The following is a 21222-nucleotide window of genomic DNA, read 5'->3' on the forward strand; positions in this document are numbered from 1 at the left end:
TGACAGCCAAGCAACATATCCCAGTGTCAGTTTTATGTAGATAGTATTAATTTTAAATGACCATGCCCCTAGAGGCCATACAAAAAGTTGTTCGGAAATTCCTACAGCAGTGGTAAAGTCAGTATTTATAAGGTGACATGTGAATCAAGTTATAACTTTCAATACATAGTAGTTTAAAAAAAAAACACTAATTACTAGATAACCCCAAAATACATTTATTTTTCTATCTTTCAGTTCTTAGGGCAACTATCTTTTTTTTTTAAATACCTTTGGCACTGACAACTATCATTTTAATTACAAACCAATTTTCATGAACCTATCTTAGATAGTACAAAAGTAGTTTTGGGACTATCATTATATTTTTTGGGAAGGAGGGGCTTGAAGATTTAAAGGGTTGCATTATTCTCTAGTTGATATTACTCAAGTTCCAAACATAATGATACTTGTAATTCAAGTTTGAACTTTCTATCCCTAGGAGTTTAGGAGAAGTTACTGAATGAATGGTAATCTTATTATTGTTTTGCCTATAATTCTGTCCATAAGGCAAATATAAAAATTCAAATACCTATAGAACAATTTACATTTATAACTGTCAACAATGTCCCCGTTTGAACAATTTGGCTTTCACTTCTTTCAATGTGTAAAGCAAGGGTCTAGAAAATTCATTTTAGCCAGTGATGACTGATTTGAATTTAGAATTATTGAAATGAAATTCCCTATTTTGGGCAAAGTGAAAATTACAGAGATTCAACAAACGCAAAAATACACTTCCTGTATTCACCTCTTAAATAACTTTTCTTATACATGTATGTAGATTTCATATTTTGTTTTTTCTTTTGAAAGAAAGATATTGTTCATCTTTAATCATTTATCTTTCAGACATAATTAATAGAATCAAATTATGTAATGTAAATCAAAAGTAATAGTCAATGAATAAATCTATCATTTCTATATATCAAACATTTAATATATACATTTTTGGATTCAATAATGAGGACTCTGTTTAATTATGTAAGACTGAAGTTGATTAACCTGAATAATACAATCGTTATATTCCGTTGATCTTCGATTACTTCATAAATGCCGGAATGCATGGACAATGAAAAATCTTCAATCAATCATTCCGAATAAGCTCTGGATTTACCTATCTCGATAAAGTTGAGCTGATTGCTGATTGGTCACTTCTTCTATCTACAGGGCACCAATCAAAATCCAGGATTCGTGAAGAGTTTTTATCGTGTTAGGAATTCAGGCCCTTGCAAGTAGGATAGATCGATTATGGTGAGGGATTGAATTATTCGGGTTAGAGGTTAATTAGTAATTTGGTCAATATGATTGGCATTTAAGGAGGTGGGACATTGTAATTAAGGCCCCACCTTGTCTCTGATTGTTTGGTGATCATGGCAGTTGTCAATCAAGTAGGTATTGTTTCATTACTCTTACCTAATTAAAATGACAAAACTGACCTTCAAATTGACAAATCTGAAAGACATACATACTTGAATGTAAAGCTATAAAGATATAACCCAAAATTTCACAGTTCATATGTGCACAGACATGAGAAATATAGAGAACTTTATTTCAGTATGTATAAATTTTGTAGATTTAGTAGCTAACCTGTACTACATCTTGTTTGGGAGACCAGTGCCTTAGGAAAGACTTGGAACAATAGTTCCAATCTTTCCAAAAAACTAACAGAAACACTAAAGACACAAAGAACAGATCTATGAGTTTTCACAGTTACTGAAAGCTACTTCAAAAGCTAACTACAACTAATACATAAATCATGTTTTCCAAATTAAAATCAATAATTACACATCCATTGGATTTATTGTAAAATGTCCAAAAAAATCTGAGAAAAACATGACCTAGTGCAATATCAAAATATAAGTATTGGCTGGATATATAGGATAATAAGTGTTAAAACTGTATATGTTTTAATTTATTTATAACAAAATCAATGGAAGAACTGATAAAAACAATATTCAAAACTCTAATTACAATGTTGAATTTATAATCTTTTAGAATAAATTTAAAAAAAGGATTGATATATACTTACATGGAGTATACCTATAAGTGGACCTGTTTCTGTATTGTTACGAGTTACAATTTATGACTAAAATCAGCAAAGACCTATGGAAACAACACCTGATACAAAAATTTAATAACACTTTTAGATATTTGGATGATATATTGGCTCTCAATAATGACGATTTCAGTATGTACACTAAAGAGATTTATCCTGCTGAACTGACTTTAAATAAAGATAATACTCACAATGAACACTGCCCCTTCCTGGATCTTGATATCTATATCTTTCACGGGAAGCTTAATACCAAAATTTACGATTAAAGAGATGATTTTTCATTTCCTATTGTTAAATATCCATTTTTAGATGGTGATGTTCCCTTGTCACCATCTTATGGTGTTTATATATCTCAACTTGTTCGGTTCGCTCTAGTATGTAACAACGTATTTGATTTTAACACAAGAAATTGCTGTATTACTGAAAAATTAATAAACCAGGGTTTTTGATATCACAAACTTGTCAAAAAATTTACTAAATTTTGTCATCAGTACAAGGACACTATTCGTAAATATAAATCAACGTGAAGACATCTTATATGTTCAGGTATTTCACATCCAATCTTTTATGATAATATTCTATACAAAGCACAAAAATGTCCTCAAAAGCTAACCAAACCTTTAAACAGACTTATTCAGAAGGGATATAGTTACGATACTGTTGTCAGGTCATTAAAGATGGCATTTTTTGGAATTAATATTGATTCACTCATAGGGTCTTTGCATCTGAAATAAACACATTTATTCTAAAACCAGTTGTTGGTATGATACAGGCTATGTTCTTCACGTATATTTTATGATGGTATGATACTAAACCCCTAACTGGAGGGATTGTGCTTGATTTTCATATGATGAAGACATTATCTTTCAATCAGTTTAATTGAGGTCTTGAGCTGGCATTTCAGTAACTGGTAGTAGCCCCTTGTTAATTTATGATATCATTGTCATTTTGCTTAGTTTCTTCTGTTACCTATTCTAACATCGGACTTGACTTCTTTTAAACTGAGTTTTATTGTGCGTGTTGCTGTATGTTTGTTTATTCTACATTTGCTAGAGGTATAGGGGTAGGGTTGAGATCTCACAAAACATGTTTAACCCCGCCGCATTTTTGCACCTGTCCCAAGTCAGGAACCTCTGGCAATTGTTAGTCTTGTATGTTTTTTTTTTAATTTTGGTTCATTTATATGTTTCGGAGTGTAGTGTGAGGTCCATTTTCTATGAACTAGTACACATTTTTGTTAAGGGGCCAGTTGAAGCCCGCCTCTGGGTGTGGGATTTTCTCGCTGTGTTGAAGACCCATTGGTGGCCTTCGGCTGTTGTCTGCTCTTTGGTCGGGTTGTTGTCTCTTTGACATATTCCCCATTTCCATTCTCAATTTTAATAGCAATGCAACTTTATAGAAAATATCATTGATCTATCACAAGTAGTTCCTATCAAACTAACTTAAGCTGAAAAAGTAACATTGAAAATTGCTAATTAATTCAAAGTCACTAGACCATGACCTACGGGGCAGGGTTTCAAAATAGCCGTCAAACTGATCCGTAATGATAATAATGCAACTTCATACAAAATATCATTGATCTATCACAAGTAGTTCCAATCAATCTAACTTAAGCAGAAAACTTAACATTGAAAATTGCTAATTAATTCAAAGTCACTAAACCATGGCCTAGGGGGCGGGGGCCTGAAAATAGTATTAAAATCATATGAATTATAATTGGAGTTTATTATGAACTTATAAGCTCACTCTATTGGGTAGTTATTTATCTTTGCACACGGTCAATGATGTCACAATGCACATTCCATTCTAATCTAATTTTGCTACGTCATTACTTCACACGATGTTAGTGTCTGCAAGTAATACATGAACTTCTATTGTTTTGGTCAGCGTTTTGACACCATACTGACGTATGGTCTCAACACATCATTTGACACCATGCTGAAGTATAGTCAAAGTTAATTATTTTGTTACCATATTGACGTATGGTCTAAGTACCTCATTTTGACACCATACTGACGTATGGTCTAAGTACCTCATTTGACACCATACTAACGTATGGTCTAAGTACCTCATTTTGACACCATACTGATGTATGGTTTAAATTACCTCTTTTTGATACAATACTGATATAGTCTAAGAAACCTCTTTTTGACACCATACTGACGTATGGTCTAAGAACCTCATTTTGATACCATACTGACGTATGGTCTAGAGCAGCATCTTGTTATTTTTATACCATACTAATGTATGGTTTTGACTTTGCTATTGTTGGTACAATACGTATTTATGAACTTATTATATTTGTGTATGTTAAAATCTTACTTTTTCTTTATTTTATGAATGGCTATTTCGATACAAAATTTTAGTCAATCTCTAAAAAATATATCTCAATTCCAAGTTTCAAGATTTGGCTGTAGTTATCTCCCTTTGCATATGGAGATAGAACATTATACATTATTGGTTTTTACCATGCAGTTGTATAAGTCACCAGTTGGTCCAAGGACACAGTTATCGTCCTTTGGTTTTCGTTGTCTACAAATATAGTCCCTAGTGTGAACAGTGTATAACTTGCATTTTTTTTTTATACACTTTCCCAATTTATTTCTTGATATTTTATGCATGAAATATTAAGTAAGGGGATGAAATTACATGTTAAAAAAATTTGGGTGCTGAATCTTTATGTTAAGTAGTGATTTGGTCCAGTTAAAAAAGGTCAAAAATTAGAATGTCTGAAGCTGTCAAACTGAATTTTAGCCCCCCTTAACACAGAATTGTCAATATTTTGAGTTAGAGCTGGTACAAGTTTCTATAATTTTGATATTATTTGTATCAATAGTAGTACACTACACTGTAAAAATCTTTTTAAGATAGAGCAGGTGCGATTTTTTTAATTTGAATTTATTGTCTAAAAGAAATGCACTACGAAATAACTGTGTTCTCGGGCCTAAGAGAGGAATTCCGTAAATGTAGATTCTGTACTTTGGCAACTTTCCTGAATGGTTTGCTGGTTTCAATTTGTCAAACTCAATAAAAGTAAAGCATTTACATCTTTGTTTGACAGAAATTCTGTTTAAATGTCCCATTTTTGGCATTATACGGCTAAAATAAGCATTTTAAAGCAGTTTCCATTTTATGCCTAAGAGCCATGCTGACTTTCTATCTGACAGCTTTTTATGTTCCTGATATTTGTGTTTCTATGCTTAAATCAAATTTAATTAACCATTTGTGAACTCGGAATCTAGAGAAAAGTAGATTATCACAGAAAAAATGTGCAGAATATTTGTATTTATGTCCCTGGTTAAACGGCCTTGTTTGATGTATGTGAAATGTGAAGAGCTTTGTACATAAAATCTGTAGTCCATCACAAATATTTCACTAAATCTGTAAAAAAAAACACTTTACAATGATCAGTACACCCTATTCATTTCATATGCTACCATAATTTTCTTCTTTAGGATAGTAAGTGGTTCAAATATATGCCAAATGAGACTAAAACTACATGCAAGTTTTCCATTGAAAAGTGAAAAACTGGTCATCAGACCATACTGTCTGCAAAAAAAAGTTGAATTCAAGAGTCCTTTTGCAATTAAACTTCTTGTATCATGACATCTTAGCATAGAAATGAGCAAAAAGTAACAAATTTCAATTTCTTATCGCCTCTGTGTGCATTTTTATATGTAAATATGGGCTACGGCCTAAATCGACTCTAAATAATTCTCAGTCTTACATGGCCTAAGACCATTTTATACTCATGTGGTATGCTTTTTGTTACTTTTCTTTACATTTAAAGTACATTTAATATATATGGAAGAATAATGTATGGTTAAAAAACTTCAAAAACTTCAAATTGGTTGAAAAAAATGCATGTTTATGTAAGGCTTCCCTTAATTCGAAAATCTCTATTTTCAGGCACAGGCTCATATAAATTTGACTTTTGAATAACTGTAATAAATCTGATAAATCAAAAGAGTGTTCCGTTGCTTTTAATACTTATTATATTAAATTCAAGAGTATTTAAAAAGCAAATTTTTGCAATATTTAAATTTTTTAGGCCAAAATCTTGACAGTTGAAAATATTTGATTTAAACGTCAAAAATAAACATTCAAATTTCAATATTAAAATGGCCCTAGTTTCTATAATATATATCCCATGGCCATGAAACTTGGCCAACTATCTTATAATTGCCTAAGCTTAGGTCATGCAAAGTTTTATTAAAATTGGTCAAGTCTTTCTATCCTATTAGGTCCAAGGACACAGTTATCGTCCTTTGGTTTTCGTTGTCTACAAATATAGTCCCTAGTGTGATCAGTGTATAACTTGCATTTTTTTTTTATACACTTTCCCAATTTATTTCTTGATATTTTATGCATGAAATATTAAGTAAGGGGATGAAATTACATGTTAAAAAAATTTGGGTGCTGAATCTTTATGTTAAGTAGTGATTTGGTCCAGTTAAAAAGGTCAAAAATTAGAATGTCTGAAGCTGTCAAACTGAATTTTAGCCCCCCTTAACACAGAATTGTCAATATTTTGAGTTAGAGCTGGTACAAGTTTCTATAATTTTGATATTATTTGTATCAATAGTAGTACACTACACTGTAAAAATCTTTTTAAGATAGAGCAGGTGTGATTTTTTTAATTTGAATTTATTGTCTAAAAGAAATGCACTACGAAATAACTGTGTTCTCGGGCCAGTTGCCATGTTGTAAATAAATTTACATGTTTTTATATTCTTGAATAAATAGTAGTTTAGTACTTAGTCTTTGTATATATTAGTATACTTTCATCGTACTTAGTTAATTACAAACTGCAGACATGTGTTGTTTAGGAATTGAGGTTTGGGTTTATGCATATGAGACAGCAACTCAAAGCAAGAATTATCATTGCTGTGTTTAAAGTGTGATATGGGGTAAATGAAAGAGACTTAAATTTGATATTAGATATAATCACGCTATATTATTGGTCTAGAACAAGTGAAGTCATAAACATCAAACTTATATGTACTGATAGCAATGCAACTTCATACAAAATATCATTCATCTATCACAAGTAGTTCCTATCAATCTTACTTAAGCAGAAAACTCAACATTGAAAATCGCTAATTAATTCAAAGTCACTGGACTATGGCCTAGGGGAAGGGCCTCAAAAAAGTTGTCACTCTGATATGTTCTGATAGCAATGCAACTTCATACAAAATATCATTGATCTATTACAAGTACTGTAGATTCATTTATTTTCGTTGGTACCAATTTTCGTGGATTAAGGAAAACTTGCATTTTCGTGGATCTTTAATTGCATGGTTTTTCTAAAGTCTGCATACATTCCTATAGAAAATTTGTAATTCTGTTGAACAATTGAATTCGTGGTTCACCTTTATCCACGAAATCCAAGAAAATTGGTATCCCACGAATAATAATCAATCCACAGTAGTTCCTATCAAACTAACTTAAGCAGAAAACTTAACAATTGTTGAGGCTGTCGCCGTCACCTGAAATGCAATCCCTATGTTTCGCTTTCCGCGACAGGTGAGACAAAAACCGAAATATGGGAAACCTAAAAAAAACTCTTGATCCAGTTGTTTGTATTCATTGTAATGTCCATACTGATGTAGCTTGTGGATAAGTAGACTATAGATGTCCTAGTCAAATGTCTTGATGAGGCAGTCCAGCAGCAGTTGCTGTTTTATCCTGACCAGGCATGTTGCATGTCTGGGTTTGTGTTTTATTTAGGTCTTTTTACCTGAGATTGCTTTTTTAAACTCTGCATTTATGATAAAAGCTTTGTCTGATGAATCGTCTTGTAGTAATCCTGCTATTCTTATAATTATGATATATTACTCCCATCTGATCGCTTATGCTTCATATAGGTCCAAATTGTTTCATGCAGTCAGTACTGCTGTCACAGTGTCAGCTTCACTACTTAATAATTACTGTTACTATGTCATCTATGTATTTCCAAAAACTGCTTTCTTAATTTCTCACTGGGTTTTGCTCTTCAGTTCTATTTATGTAGTAGCATCTCTTTTATTCCCAGATTTCTTATTCTTTTTGTATGCTCTATTCTATCTTTTGATTAGTCTTCTTATATCTGCTTCCCCAAGGGTGACTGGGGAATAGAAATATGGTCACTCTTGTTCTTCTTCCAACTAGCTGTTAAACCGTTGCCAAAGTGGGGCGTCCGTTTTGGCTGTGCTGGATGTATAAATACGCAACAATGTCTGGTCAGAATGGGGACGTTAAATCCGATGCCTCATGTAGAGAGAGTGCCAAGCTCTCTGCATGTTAAGAACCCTTGCAACAAATCTTTGAGGGGTCCGTAGGTGACCTGATACAAGGAAAAGTTGTCCCTTTCCAACATATCCTCATTTTCCAGAGGCAGTCCAAATTTTCCGACCTTCATCCTGTATGGCCCTATTATAGGACCTACCTATTGTATTTATTCTTAATTTGTTCTCATCCTGAACATGCATGAAATATTTGCCACTGGACTTAAAGTAACTAACAATCAATCAATCAATCTTATATCTGCTGTCATCAAGGGCATCCATTTTTTTCAGGATCAGCATTAGTAGTTGAAAGCGATGCTAGTGGACTATCAGTCCCCGGGTATATCACTTGTTCAGTAGCCACTACTTAGGTACTTGGGTTAAAATACGAATATATTTTTTATTGCTGATATAAAATTTTAGAAATCATTTAAATAAAGAAATGTATATCCCTAATGCAAAGCTCTGATTCCTTGTTCGGATTCGGGTATACTTTAGGTCCTTTATGGTTTTATCAGGTCTACAACGTTTGTAATAGGTTTCAAATTTTCAAGATTTTTGGCCTCATACATGAAAAGACATCTGACGGATATTGAAATGCGCATTTTGTGCAATAACATGTGTAAGGTTAATGCTATGTTGACCAACTTCAGTACTGGCATCCGAAAACAGATATTGTTTGATTGAAATTTGCTGTTATGAAATTTTGATAATCATTTTGCATTAAGGAAAATATATCCCTCATGCAAGGCTACGATTCCATGTCCAAAATTTGGTTTTCCTTCATCTCCTTTTCTGTTTTATCAGCTCTTTAACGTTTGTATTGGACTTGGATTTTCAAAAATTTTGGCTTTGACCAAGAGACAATAATTGTCAAAATGCGCATCTAGTGAAGTACAACTGGTACGGTAACTGTCATTTCTACCACAGTGTCGATACCTCTGCTGGTGGACTGTTAGTCACCAAGGGTAGTACCAGCCACGTAGCCAGTATGTTGTTACTGGCATGCAAATACGGAAATTGTTTGATTGAAATTTGCTGTTATAAAATATTGAAAAACATTTAAAGTAAGGAATATATCTCCCACATTTTGATTTTTTATTCCTTATCCAGATTTGGCCATATTTAGGTCCTTTTTGGTTTTGTAAGCTCTTCAATGTTTGTATTTGGGTTTGGATTTTCAAATATGGCCTCGGGCATCACTGAAGAGACATAATATGAGTTGTCAAATACGGATGCAGGAAAATTGGTACCGTTAATCGTAGAACTACCACCGGGTCGATAGATCTGTTAGTGAACTGTAAGTCCCAGAGTCAATCAATATCTGTTTTTGCATGTTTACACCAAGAAATTAGCAGAAAACAATTTTACCTATTTCTACTTCCACCGTATTGGGATTGTGGTAACTGCAGTTACCACAACCAGTTTAACACCAGTGAATATCGATTGATTGATTGTTGGTTGCTTAACGTCTAGTGGCATATATTTCATGCATGTTCAGGAGAATACTCCTACCAATATGGAAAATTTCTCCGGTAATTTCCCCTTTCTGACAATATTGGCCAATCAGAGAGCATGATTCTGTTGTTGACAAATATTTTGATGAACCAATTGGATTAGACCCGGCTATTTTAGGAAAACTATTTGAGACAAAGCAATAAATTCCTTAGATCACCTTAAAACATAAATATCATGGATTTTCAAAAACCCTGAACCAAAGTGAAAGAAAGGAAGATTAAAAAATATATATCGATAAATTTAAACCATCAGCATTACTTTATTTCATACAAGAGCCACATCATTATCAATCCCAAGATATTGCACAGGGCCTGGGGAAAGTTGTTTTATTCAGTCTTTTAAATAGAAAAAGAGCATACATAACGTTCTAAAATAACATTTTCAAGCCCCTGTGATTTAAGATAGCATGGAAGCTTACTTTGGAAGTTTTTCAGTAAAATTATCAGAAAAATTGAAAGCTGAATTTTACAAAATTTTATTTCCATAAATAGAAGTTTCGAAATTTCTTGAGCAAGTAAAAAATTTGGACAAGTGGTTTTCTTTTTGGGTCAGGTAATATATTTTGGTCACTTGGCTGAAAGGCAAGTTGTTACAGAAGTTACCTGTAATGTCAAACCCTGCTATGGCCCTGCAAGTTTATGTTTAAATATCAGGCTAATGATCGTTAATCAGACATCTGATAGGAGAATAAGTTTTATATAGTTCAGAGTATTTACTTCATTATTTAAAAACTGTTCATCGAAGGCTTAGTCTAATTATCAACAGTTTAGATTCAACAAGAGTGCACAATCTGAAATGTCTTACCAGCTTTACTTATCTTGATTGAATTTATATTGAAAGTCTTTAAGATAAATGTTAAATACAAGTATCATATATACAAAACATTACCAATTATCCATATAAATAAGGTCAATGCCAGATATACTCTGCCAGACAGACTTGTACACCTTACAATTATTCCATATATAGTTGACCAACTGCTTATAGTAACTGATCAGAAACAGACTAAAGCATGAAGATTTTAGACTGAACAATAAACCATTAAAATAAGGTCAAGGTCAGATGAACCCTATCAGAAAGACATCATGAACCTTGCAATCATGTAATACACCAAATATAATAGATCAATGAATTCCATCCAAATTGTTATTATATAAATGATCTATATGCTAATTGCCCAAAATTTCTTACCAAATACTGGTATGGTGTTTGACATAACTTTCTCCTATTCACTAAGATGTTTAACAAATGAAAATTACAGAAACTCAATAGCGCAGGCACTGAAATGTCTCGCCTGCTTTACTGACCATAATTGATTTTATGCTTATAGTCATAAAGGTAAAGTTTTACTACCAGTATCAAATAAACTTAACATTATCAATGATCCATGACGAGGTCAAGGTCAGATTAACCAAGCAAGACAGACATGTACACCTTACATTCATTCCATACACCAAATATAGTTGACCTATTCCTAAGACTGTAAATTCAGAAATTAATGGGTGCATTTAATATTAAGAATCACTCTTTAATGGTAAAAATGTAAGATCTAATTAAGGGGATTGCAAAATTTTTGTAAAAAGAAAATCACTTCTGAAACTATGATTGCAAGTTTTTATTATTACGAGCCTGAAATTGTCACATTTTTTGCATGAATAAAAACATCTTGATAATTTCTGAATTATCAGTAGTATACAAAAATTCAGTTGCAGATATAAAAGTGGGACAGGAGGAATAACAAATGAATGAACAGTTTGACAGATGGATGGTCACCCATCACTATAAATCGCCTGTAATTGAGGGGTACCATAATCGGCCTTGTAAAGTCCACAAACCCATTTTGCCACCGGGAATTCAGGAAAAAAACTTTTTTATACACTTGTTGAAAACATCTATGGGAACCCCATTAATTTCAAAGCATGTGTGATCAATTGCAGTATTTTCATGGAAAACGCTGTTTTTCATCATCAATTAGAAGTTGAAAATGCTTGTAACTGATTCTAGAACACTTCACGAGTGTTGAAATAGGCCAAAATCACATGAAAAACAATTGTAAAAGTCAGAGTTGACATTACCGGACATATCGGAATAGAACATGTAAATTGCAAATAAATACGGCAACAATTCTATCTTCAGTGCAGTATTTCCAAATTCTTTCAACTCATAGGACTACATAAGGACTACATAAGAACATCTCGAACTTGCATTTTTTCCCAATGTCATAGATTAAATTCTACAGAAACAGAAACAAAGCTCTATACTGTCAGTGAATTTTGACTGTTCAATAGCACAGTTGAAGGGTAAAAGAAATTATGTTGATATCCTGTCAACGATAAAGTCATGCCATATTTCTTGTCAGATGGAAGACAGACAAAAGTGTCAATGCATTATGCCATCTAAAATGGGATATAATTACCTCTAGATAAGTATTCTGAAGGTACCCACAACTTTCTGAAAAATCCAATTTTAGTCATTTCTTCTCCACTTTGGTAAAAATATTCAAAAGTACTGCTATTACTTGTTCCTCCATGATATACACGATAGTTGTACCAAAATGTTTGACTTGAATATCCTTTAAGCATATACTTTGGAAATCCAACTGTTACTGTACCTAGTGTGTATCCATCTGATCTAGGGCTGCAAACAAGTAAATAACTTTATAATAATAAATAAACTGTTGATACAGATATATGTCTCAATATTGTGATTTTGATAGTAAAATGCAAATATTGAAATTAAAATGGCAATATTTATACATGTTAACTATGTTAAACATTCAACCATGACTGTAGATGCAAGGCCAAATAACCTTCATGGAAATGACAAATGCCAATGCTTATACAACTGCATACCAACTATCATTGACTTAATATAAGAGGTCCATCTTAAACTGATCTACTCATAAACTTTAAAATTTAAACTATGCAACTCAAAACTATACCTCAAAATCAAGAAAGGAAAACTCAATTTATCATCCAAAAACCATTTCCCAAATATTTTTTTTTAAGTAACCCTGCTCTTTGACCTAGTGATCCCCAAATATCCCTATATTTCCAATAAAGCAAGAGAAACTGGAGGGCCATCCTTAAACCATAAACCCATTTTTTTTCTATTTTAGTAACAGTGACCTTGATCTTTGACTATTTGACCCAAAATCAGTAAGTGTCATTTTATTTGGACACCTGGATGGACATACAGACAGACAGACTTTAACGCCCATTATTCAATCATTCTAGGACTATAACTCCTGATTTTTAAAAGTGAAAATCTTCATTGATAAGGATCTTGACTTCCCTCATCAGAAACAACATATTAAAATTTGAAAAAGATTGGTTCAACCTTTCAGAAGTTATTTCACAGAATCTACAAAAAAGCCAATTTTTCAATAAATCAAGGACCATAACTCCTTAACAGCAAAAGCAAAAATCATCAATAATGAATATCAAACTTGTTGACCTATATTTTGTCACTGAAAACAACATATTAAATTCTAACAATCTGTTTGAGCCCAACAAACAAACAAAAGCACCCATTTTACTCCAAAATATAAATGCTATTTTCCACTGAAAAACCAGTTAAAGATTTATTCTATAATAGTTATTAGTTTCTAATTTTTAGTATTTATTAATACCTTTCCAGTTTTAACTTGTATCTTTTACTATTCCATCCACCTCCATATTTCTCAAATGCCAATACCACATAGTCTTTTTGAGGGTCCATTATTGTTGGTGAAATAACAGCATGGAAACATACATCTATAAAGTTATTTGATCCTGGCTTGTTTTCTGCTGATTTCGCAGGCTCGTTCTTACTGAAAAAAGTAAGGATTCTTACTTGTTACTACACCAATGATTTTAGACATAAAGGCCATCTAGGGGACACACAAATTTTAAGAGTATAGCATTCTCATCAAACAATAAATTTTATATGAAATTGACCCAAACAGGAAAGACATTAGGTTAAAAGTAACAGAAGATGACCACAAACAATTTGGAATTTTTTTTTTCATAGGCTGTATGAAATTTTTTTGTCCATTTGGATATCAAAAGCAGGGTTACCTGAAAAATAAGGACAAAACCAATATCTTTGTCTTTCAAATTGGACTACTTCGAGGGTGGTACACATGTTATTTCATGCAAGGTTATTGCCATTTTTTTCACATGCTTTCCTGCTTAAGATCATGTTTCATGAAAAATTGGTAAAAAGCAGCATATAGTTTTTTTTACATTTTTTGGTTTATCTGAACTTACCATTTATGTCCTATTTGTAAATGCACATACCCCTACACCTTCCCTTTTTCAAACTGATATGACGATGACATGCATGATATGTTTAAAACATCCAAGAAAAAAATACAGCAATAACACATAATTCTATATCAAAATTCTGTGTACAAATTTTTTGAGAAAACACAATTTAAAGTGAACAAGAATGTGTCCATAGTACACGGATGCCCCACTCGCACTATCATTTTCTATGTTCAGTGGACCGTGAAATTGGGGTCAAAACTCTAATTTGGCATTAAAATTAGAAAGATCATATCATAGGCAACATGTGCACTAAGTTTCAAGTTGATTGGACTTCAACTTCATCAAAAACTACCTTGACCAAAAACTTTAACCTGAAGCGGGACAGACCGACGGACGAACAAACGAACGGACTCACAGACCTAAAAACATAATGCCCCTAGGTGGGGCATAAAAATGCATAGTTTTTGTCACTTTTCACAAACATTCTATTAATAAACCTTCTTCACAAATTTAAAATTGATTGTATCTCTGGAAATATGAATGCTACATATATATATATTTTTTTCAATATTCAGATGGAGTTCAATGAGTTCTAAATGCTTACAAAATTTCATCAAAATCTGAAATATCACCCAATTAAATGAACATTGCCTTAATTTTGATCAGAGTGTCACTGGTGAGTCTTATGTAGACGAAACGCGCGTCTGGCATATTAAATTATAATCCTGGTACCTTTGATAACTATTAATTGAACTGTTAAATATTCAATTGCCTTACCTTGAAGCAGCTGCATCTGCAAAAGTCTTTCTTCCTTCTTCTCTCTGAAATGAAAAGAACTCTTCAACTAGAAATAATGTGTACAAACATGCTGCCATGCTTATGTTCCCAAGAATATTTCATTAACCAATCTGTCTAGGATTAAATCTACTCACTTTATCAGATGTGTTAAATTCTAAGAAAATGTCAAGAAAAATATCCCTGAATAAAAATATGTTTACACCTGTTGCTATATGAAATAAAAAAATCTGAAAAAAAATGATGTTCAAATTTACATATAATTTGAAAGTTGCCTACTTGTTTGCTCAAGTAGAAATAAAAATACAGAATGAAAATCACAGCAAAACTACAACTGATTTCTTTATACTGAGCACAATCTCTTTTGAATTAATCAACAAATTGTCTAGACTCAAAGGAGGGGAAGGTGTACAGCTTAAGATATGGTATATAAACTTCTCCATTCTTGACAATTGTATGTTGACATTGAGATGGCTTTTGTTGTCTAGTGCTATTGTTTGCTGTCTTCTCTCAACAAATGTTTGACATTTTAACTTGATCTCCCCTTAATCATATTCATTGAGAATTCTGTATAAAAGAAATTTATCTGTATGCTTTTGTAATATTTACTGAATTAATTAGCCCATAATACAAGAATAAAGAATTTAAGCATCAAATAACCAACCTTATTGCCAGGAGTTTTACTTCCTCCAGGAGTTTCTGCCACACTTGTGTTGTTGTGTGTTTCAGTAGTATTGGAACCATTGTTATCTGTTTCCAAATTTTCAGACAAATTTTCATTTTGGTTTTTATTGTCTTTAGTTTTCTGTTTTCTTTTATTACTTTCTTCTTTTCTTTCTTTCTTCTTATCCTCTTTTTTCTTTTTGTTCTTTTTTCCTCTTTTCCTTTTCTTGTATGCTTGTACTCTCTGTACCTCCTCTTCAGAACTATCACTTTCAGATGTATCTGCACTATCCTCATCTTGTGTCGTTTTGTTATCTTGGCTACCTGCTGTATTCTCCTTATTACCAGTATCCCCGGAATTCCTGTTTTTTTCTTCAGTATCTTTACTTTGGTTCCTACCATTGGCTCCCCTCTGTCCATCATTACTTTGTGATTGCCCAATAGTCTGCTGTTGTTCATGGCTCTGTTGTTTTGATCCATCATTATTTTGCGTTGGTGTTTTATTACTTTGATCCTGTGCTTCATTATTCTGCATTAATTTTCCATTTTTTTCTGAATCAGTCCAATTATCTTTATGCTGATGCACATTATTTCCTTGAACTTGACCTTCCCTCAAAGACTTATTTTCTCCTGATTCAATAGTTTGACCTCTAGGAAAAATAAAAGAGCCCTGAAATCTATCTGAAGGTAACTCTGAGTTTGCACCTTCTTGAACATCCTCTTTTTTAAAGTCCTTCATTGCTCCACCAAATACAGGTTGCTGTTGTTCACTAACATTAGCATTTTTAGGTTGAACTGGTCCTGATGATTCTGTATTTGACTTGAATTTTTCTGTAAAAAATAATCAATTCCTGATAAAATGCAAATAGATATCTGTACAAAAAATTGCTAACAATTGTAGTTGCATGTTAGATGGACAAACCCCACATGAATAATTTCCCCCAAAAATGACAAAGTTCAACAGCCTGTCATTTGAGGAAAATTTAAAGAAAATCAAAATCCTGACAACTTCCACACTGTTATATGAACATAGTACTGAAAGAAAAATCAAACTCAAAATCCTGATAATACATAAACCTTTTGCATATATGTAACACTCCCAAACGTGTCCTTCCCCCCAAACATGTCCGATTCCCCCAAACGTGTCCATAAAATTCAATATTCCCCAAACGTGTCCGATTTCATAACCCTCAAACGTGTCCGATAATTGTTATTCACCAAAACGTGTCCACTGTTAAACGCCAGAACGTCTCACGTCTTTTAGCGCTAATACATGTATGTCATAAATGAAATCAATAACTTGTCCAGCAATTCTATGATTGGGAAAACAGTTGATGATGTAGTCATTTATTAGCATTAGTTTGTTCAATGCCGGTTGTTAATGATTATCATAATTGCAAATTTAATCTGTAACATATGAATTTAATTTTGTCCAGTTGCAAGTATTACATGTTCATTTAGAGCGAACATACAAAAAAGTCTAGTGCAGTTGAATTAATAGTTTACTTATGTAAATTATTTGTTACTAATAAACTCCGATTATGCCTTTAATATTAATCCGACGGCAGGCTTTCAACAGTATTGACTTCCCTTTTTTCAACAGTTCTGATATTCTAAAAGCTCTTCAAATCATAAACTGTTTATCAGCTGGTTTTTTTTAATAAATTTTAGGTTTCGAGCATCACTAAAGACACACAAACAAGAGACATGTAACGTCCAGTGCCAAATATTTCATGCATTATTTGAACGACATCATGTTAACAATAAATACTGTAGATAGGTTTTATTATCATACCGGGAATTTAGGATTGGGCCTAATTTTTTGACGGTTTTTCGGGATTAACACTAGTTTGGATTTTAATCTAAAAAAATTAAGAGCCAGTAGAGACCGATTTTTTTTATAATTTCAGTAAGAAACTACTTCAATCTCCGTTATGTAATAGAGACCGTTTTAAATAAAAATTGCAAATTTTTTTTTGAAATGTTGCCTTCCAAAATACAACTGATGTCACCATGAAAGAGTGATCGAATTGCTACAAAGATTTTAATGCGCAGAGAAAGTGACATTCTCCCTACACGGGTTATCTGATTTAATGTCTACAATTTAACTGAGCATGGTTCCTTACATTTACATCCAACATAACCGAACGAACGCCCCCCACTTTTTCCCAGGTTATACTATTGGTTTACCAAATGACCTAAAGTATTTTTTTTAATGAAATAGCAATAACCAAACAACGTACGTATTTATAATATGGACGCAAATGATAGTTCATTTAAAGAAAACAATTGAGGTTGATATGGACACGTTTGGGGGGTTGGACACGTTTGGGTGTTTATACAAATGACACGCTTTGGCGCCCTTTGACAACTAGACATGTTTTGCAGTTCAGTGACGTCATGTGGACACGTTTGGGGGAATCGGACACGTTTGGGGGGAAGGACACATTTCTGAGTATTACATATATGTATTAACACCCTGCATAATATAAAAGTTCTAGCTTAAAAACTGCAGGAAAAGTTAGCTGAACAAAGCAGTGTACCCTACATGAAATATTTGGAAGGAAGGACTGACAGACAAACAGGGGTAAACAACAATATGCCCCCAAAATTCTGTGTACAGTTTCTCTCTGATCTACTATAGCTTTTGCTCAAAACACAAAAATGGATAAAAATTGTCATTCAAGGGCAATAACTCTGAAGAGGAGTCAACTAACAATTTTGGCTATGCTGACGTGTTTTAAGATATTGTCTTGCTCATCATTTTTCCTGATAGCTTTCACCAAAATTGCAAAAAATTGGTAAAAGCATCATTAAAGGGCAATAACTCCTATAAGGAGTAGACTGATAATTTTGGCTATGTTGACCAATTTGTAAATCTTGTTTTTCTAACTATTTTTGCTGGTTAAATTTCATTATCTCGTATAGTCTAAATTGTGTAATTAATGCAAAAAATGTGTAAAAACCATCATATAAAGGGCAACAAAGAGTCAACTGACAATTTTGGCCGGTATTTGTAGCTCTTGTACTGCTGATCTTTTTTTTCTTTTTAAAATTTCTTTCTATCTATTATAGTTTTTAAGATAATAGGCTAGTAAGCAAAGTATGAGTTCAATAAATGTGGATTATAAGTGTCCACATGTGGACACAGATGATGCCCCCGCTTGCATATCATATAGTTATAAAGGGACATAACTGAAGAACAGTAAAAGTGACGCTACCCAAATTTGAACTTGATCTGAGTTTTGTGGTAATAAGCATTGTGTGTAAGTCTCATAACATTTGGTTGAGGCTAACTTAAGTAGAGAACAGAAACTAATAAACTGCTTTGCTGAGCGCAGCTGGATACACCCGCAGAGCTCCAACTCTGAACAGTTGGGGCAAAAATGGACACAATATTCAAGCTTGATACAGGTCTGAATTTTGATTGTAATTAAATATTTGACATATTATAGGTTTCTGAATAAATGCAGTCAAAGAACTTGAAATTTGTTATATGAATTGAATTTATATTTATATACTAATACTTAGTAAATCTGTTGTCAGACTATAAACAAATAAAGTTCAATTTCTGCTCAATGTCATATTTGAAATTTATGAAAATGAATAGGGAGATTACATCAATAGCTATAAATAATTCATCAAAGTTTCTGGAGAACTGCTGAAAGCATTTTTGAGTAATTGTCCAAAAACTGGAAAATCCCCTCTTTTTTAATGAATAAAAAACTGGAAAATCCCCCCTTTTTTAATGAATAAAACCCCATAACTCAGAAATGTAAAATCTAAAATTTATAGACGGTCAACGGTATACAATAATACGTCCCGTAAAAGGGCGTATAAAAATTCAGCAATTTTTCTATTTGTAAACACGCATAACTCTAGAACGGTTATGTATAAGTTTTATAACATTTGGTTGAGACAAACTAAAGTTAGAGAACGGAAACGAAAAATTCAGCAATTTTTAAGTTTATAAAGGGACATAACTCAAGAATGGTAAAAGTCTCGCCATCAAATTTTGTACTTAATCTGTATTATGTAGTAATAAGCATTGTGCATAAGTTTCATAACATTTGGTTGAGGCAAACTAAAGTTAGTAAACGGAAACAAAAATTTTGTACTTGATCTTAGTTTTGTGGTAATGAATATAGTGTATAGGTTTCATAATGTTTGGTTGGGGCAAAGTTAAGTTACAGAATGGAAACTAAACATTTTGCAATCTTTCGATTTATAAAGGGGCATAACTCAATAATGGTTAAAGTGACACTGCCCAATTCAACTTGATCTGTGTTTTATCAGTGGAAGTCAAAATTAAACATTGCATTGTATAAAGCATAGATTGTAGTTGATTCAACTATAATGATGGACAAAGGAAGATAACTCCAATTTTAAAAATTACTTGATATTAAGAAGAAAATAAAAATTTTGCAATTTTTCCATTTATAAAGGGGCATAACTCTAGAATGGTTAAAGTGACGCCACCAAAATTCAAACTTGATCTATGTTGTGGTAATAAGCATTGTGTATACGTTACATAACATTTGATTGGGGCAAACTCAAGTTAGAGAAACCAATTTTGGGACGTACGTACAGACGGACAAGGGTAAAACTTATGCCCCCACCGCTACGGCGGGGGCATAAAAGGATCATCGTTTAAGGGCACTAACTACTCTTCTTCTTCTACAGTTATACAACAAAACTTCAAGATACAGAAGATACTTGTCATTGCGCATGCATGGTATTTACCTAAAGTTATTTCTCTTGTAAATGCCAAAGAGTAATATATAAATTTAACAATATGTGCATGCATAATACAAATAAACTGCTTTGCTGAGCGCAGCTGGATACGCCCGCAGAGGTCCAACCCTGAACAGTTGGGGCAAAAATGGACACAATATTCAAGCTTGATACAGGTCTGAATTTGGATTGTATTAAATATTTGACATATTATAGGTTTCTGAATAAATGCAGTCAAAGAACTTGAAATTGTATATATGAATTGAATTGATATTCAATTAAAGATTTCTTACTGTTGTACAATACACTGTGCTGTTGTGCAATACTTAGTAAATCTGTTGTCAGACTATAAACAATTAAAGTTCAATTAATTCTCAATGTCATTTTAGAAATTAATGAAAATGTAAAGGGAGCTTACATCAATAGATATAAACAATTCACCAAAGTTTCATGAGAATTGCTGACAGCATTTTTGAATTATTGTCTGAAAACTGGAAAATCCCCCCTTTTTTAATGAATAAAACCCCATAACTCAGAAATGTAAAATCTAAAATTTATAAAATTCTAAAGGGAGCTTACATCAACAGATATAAACAATTCACCAAAGTTTCATGAGAACTGCTGAAAGCTTTTTTTAGTTATTGTCTGAAAACTGGAAAATCACCCTTTTTTTATGAATAAAACCCTGTAACTCAGAAACGTAAATTCTAAAATTTATAAAAATCAAAAGGGAGCTCATGTCAACAGATATAAACAATTCACCACAATTTCTTGCAAGTTGGTGAAAGCATTATTGAGTAATTGTCCGAAAACTGGAAAATCCCCTTTATTTTAATGAATAAAACCCCATAACTCGGAAACGTAAGATATTAAATTTATAAAAAATGAAAGGGAGCTCACATCAATAGAT

General features: G+C 32.5%; 2 protein-coding genes across 3 annotated transcripts in view; one reads left to right on the top strand and one right to left on the bottom strand.

Moving 5' to 3' along the window:
* Positions 1-21222, bottom strand: part of LOC127702508 (E3 ubiquitin-protein ligase rnf213-alpha-like) — a 157137-nt gene that overhangs the window by 131712 nt on the left and 4203 nt on the right. For both annotated transcript variants that reach the window (XM_052206718.1, XM_052206716.1), the window contains exons 3-6: positions 15580-16409; positions 14898-14941; positions 13502-13681; positions 12287-12507 (exon numbers count right to left, since the gene is read on the bottom strand). In XM_052206718.1, coding sequence (XP_052062678.1) covers positions 12287-12507; positions 13502-13681; positions 14898-14941; positions 15580-16409 — 1275 coding nt within the window. The remainder of the gene's footprint in view (positions 1-12286; positions 12508-13501; positions 13682-14897; positions 14942-15579; positions 16410-21222) is intronic.
* Positions 1-21222, top strand: part of LOC127702509 (E3 ubiquitin-protein ligase rnf213-alpha-like) — a 333395-nt gene that overhangs the window by 68668 nt on the left and 243505 nt on the right. The window lies entirely within an intron of this gene.

This window comes from Mytilus californianus, unplaced genomic scaffold (assembly GCF_021869535.1).
Source record: "Mytilus californianus isolate M0D057914Y unplaced genomic scaffold, xbMytCali1.0.p SCAF_5, whole genome shotgun sequence".
Lineage (NCBI taxonomy): Eukaryota > Metazoa > Mollusca > Bivalvia > Mytilida > Mytilidae > Mytilus > Mytilus californianus.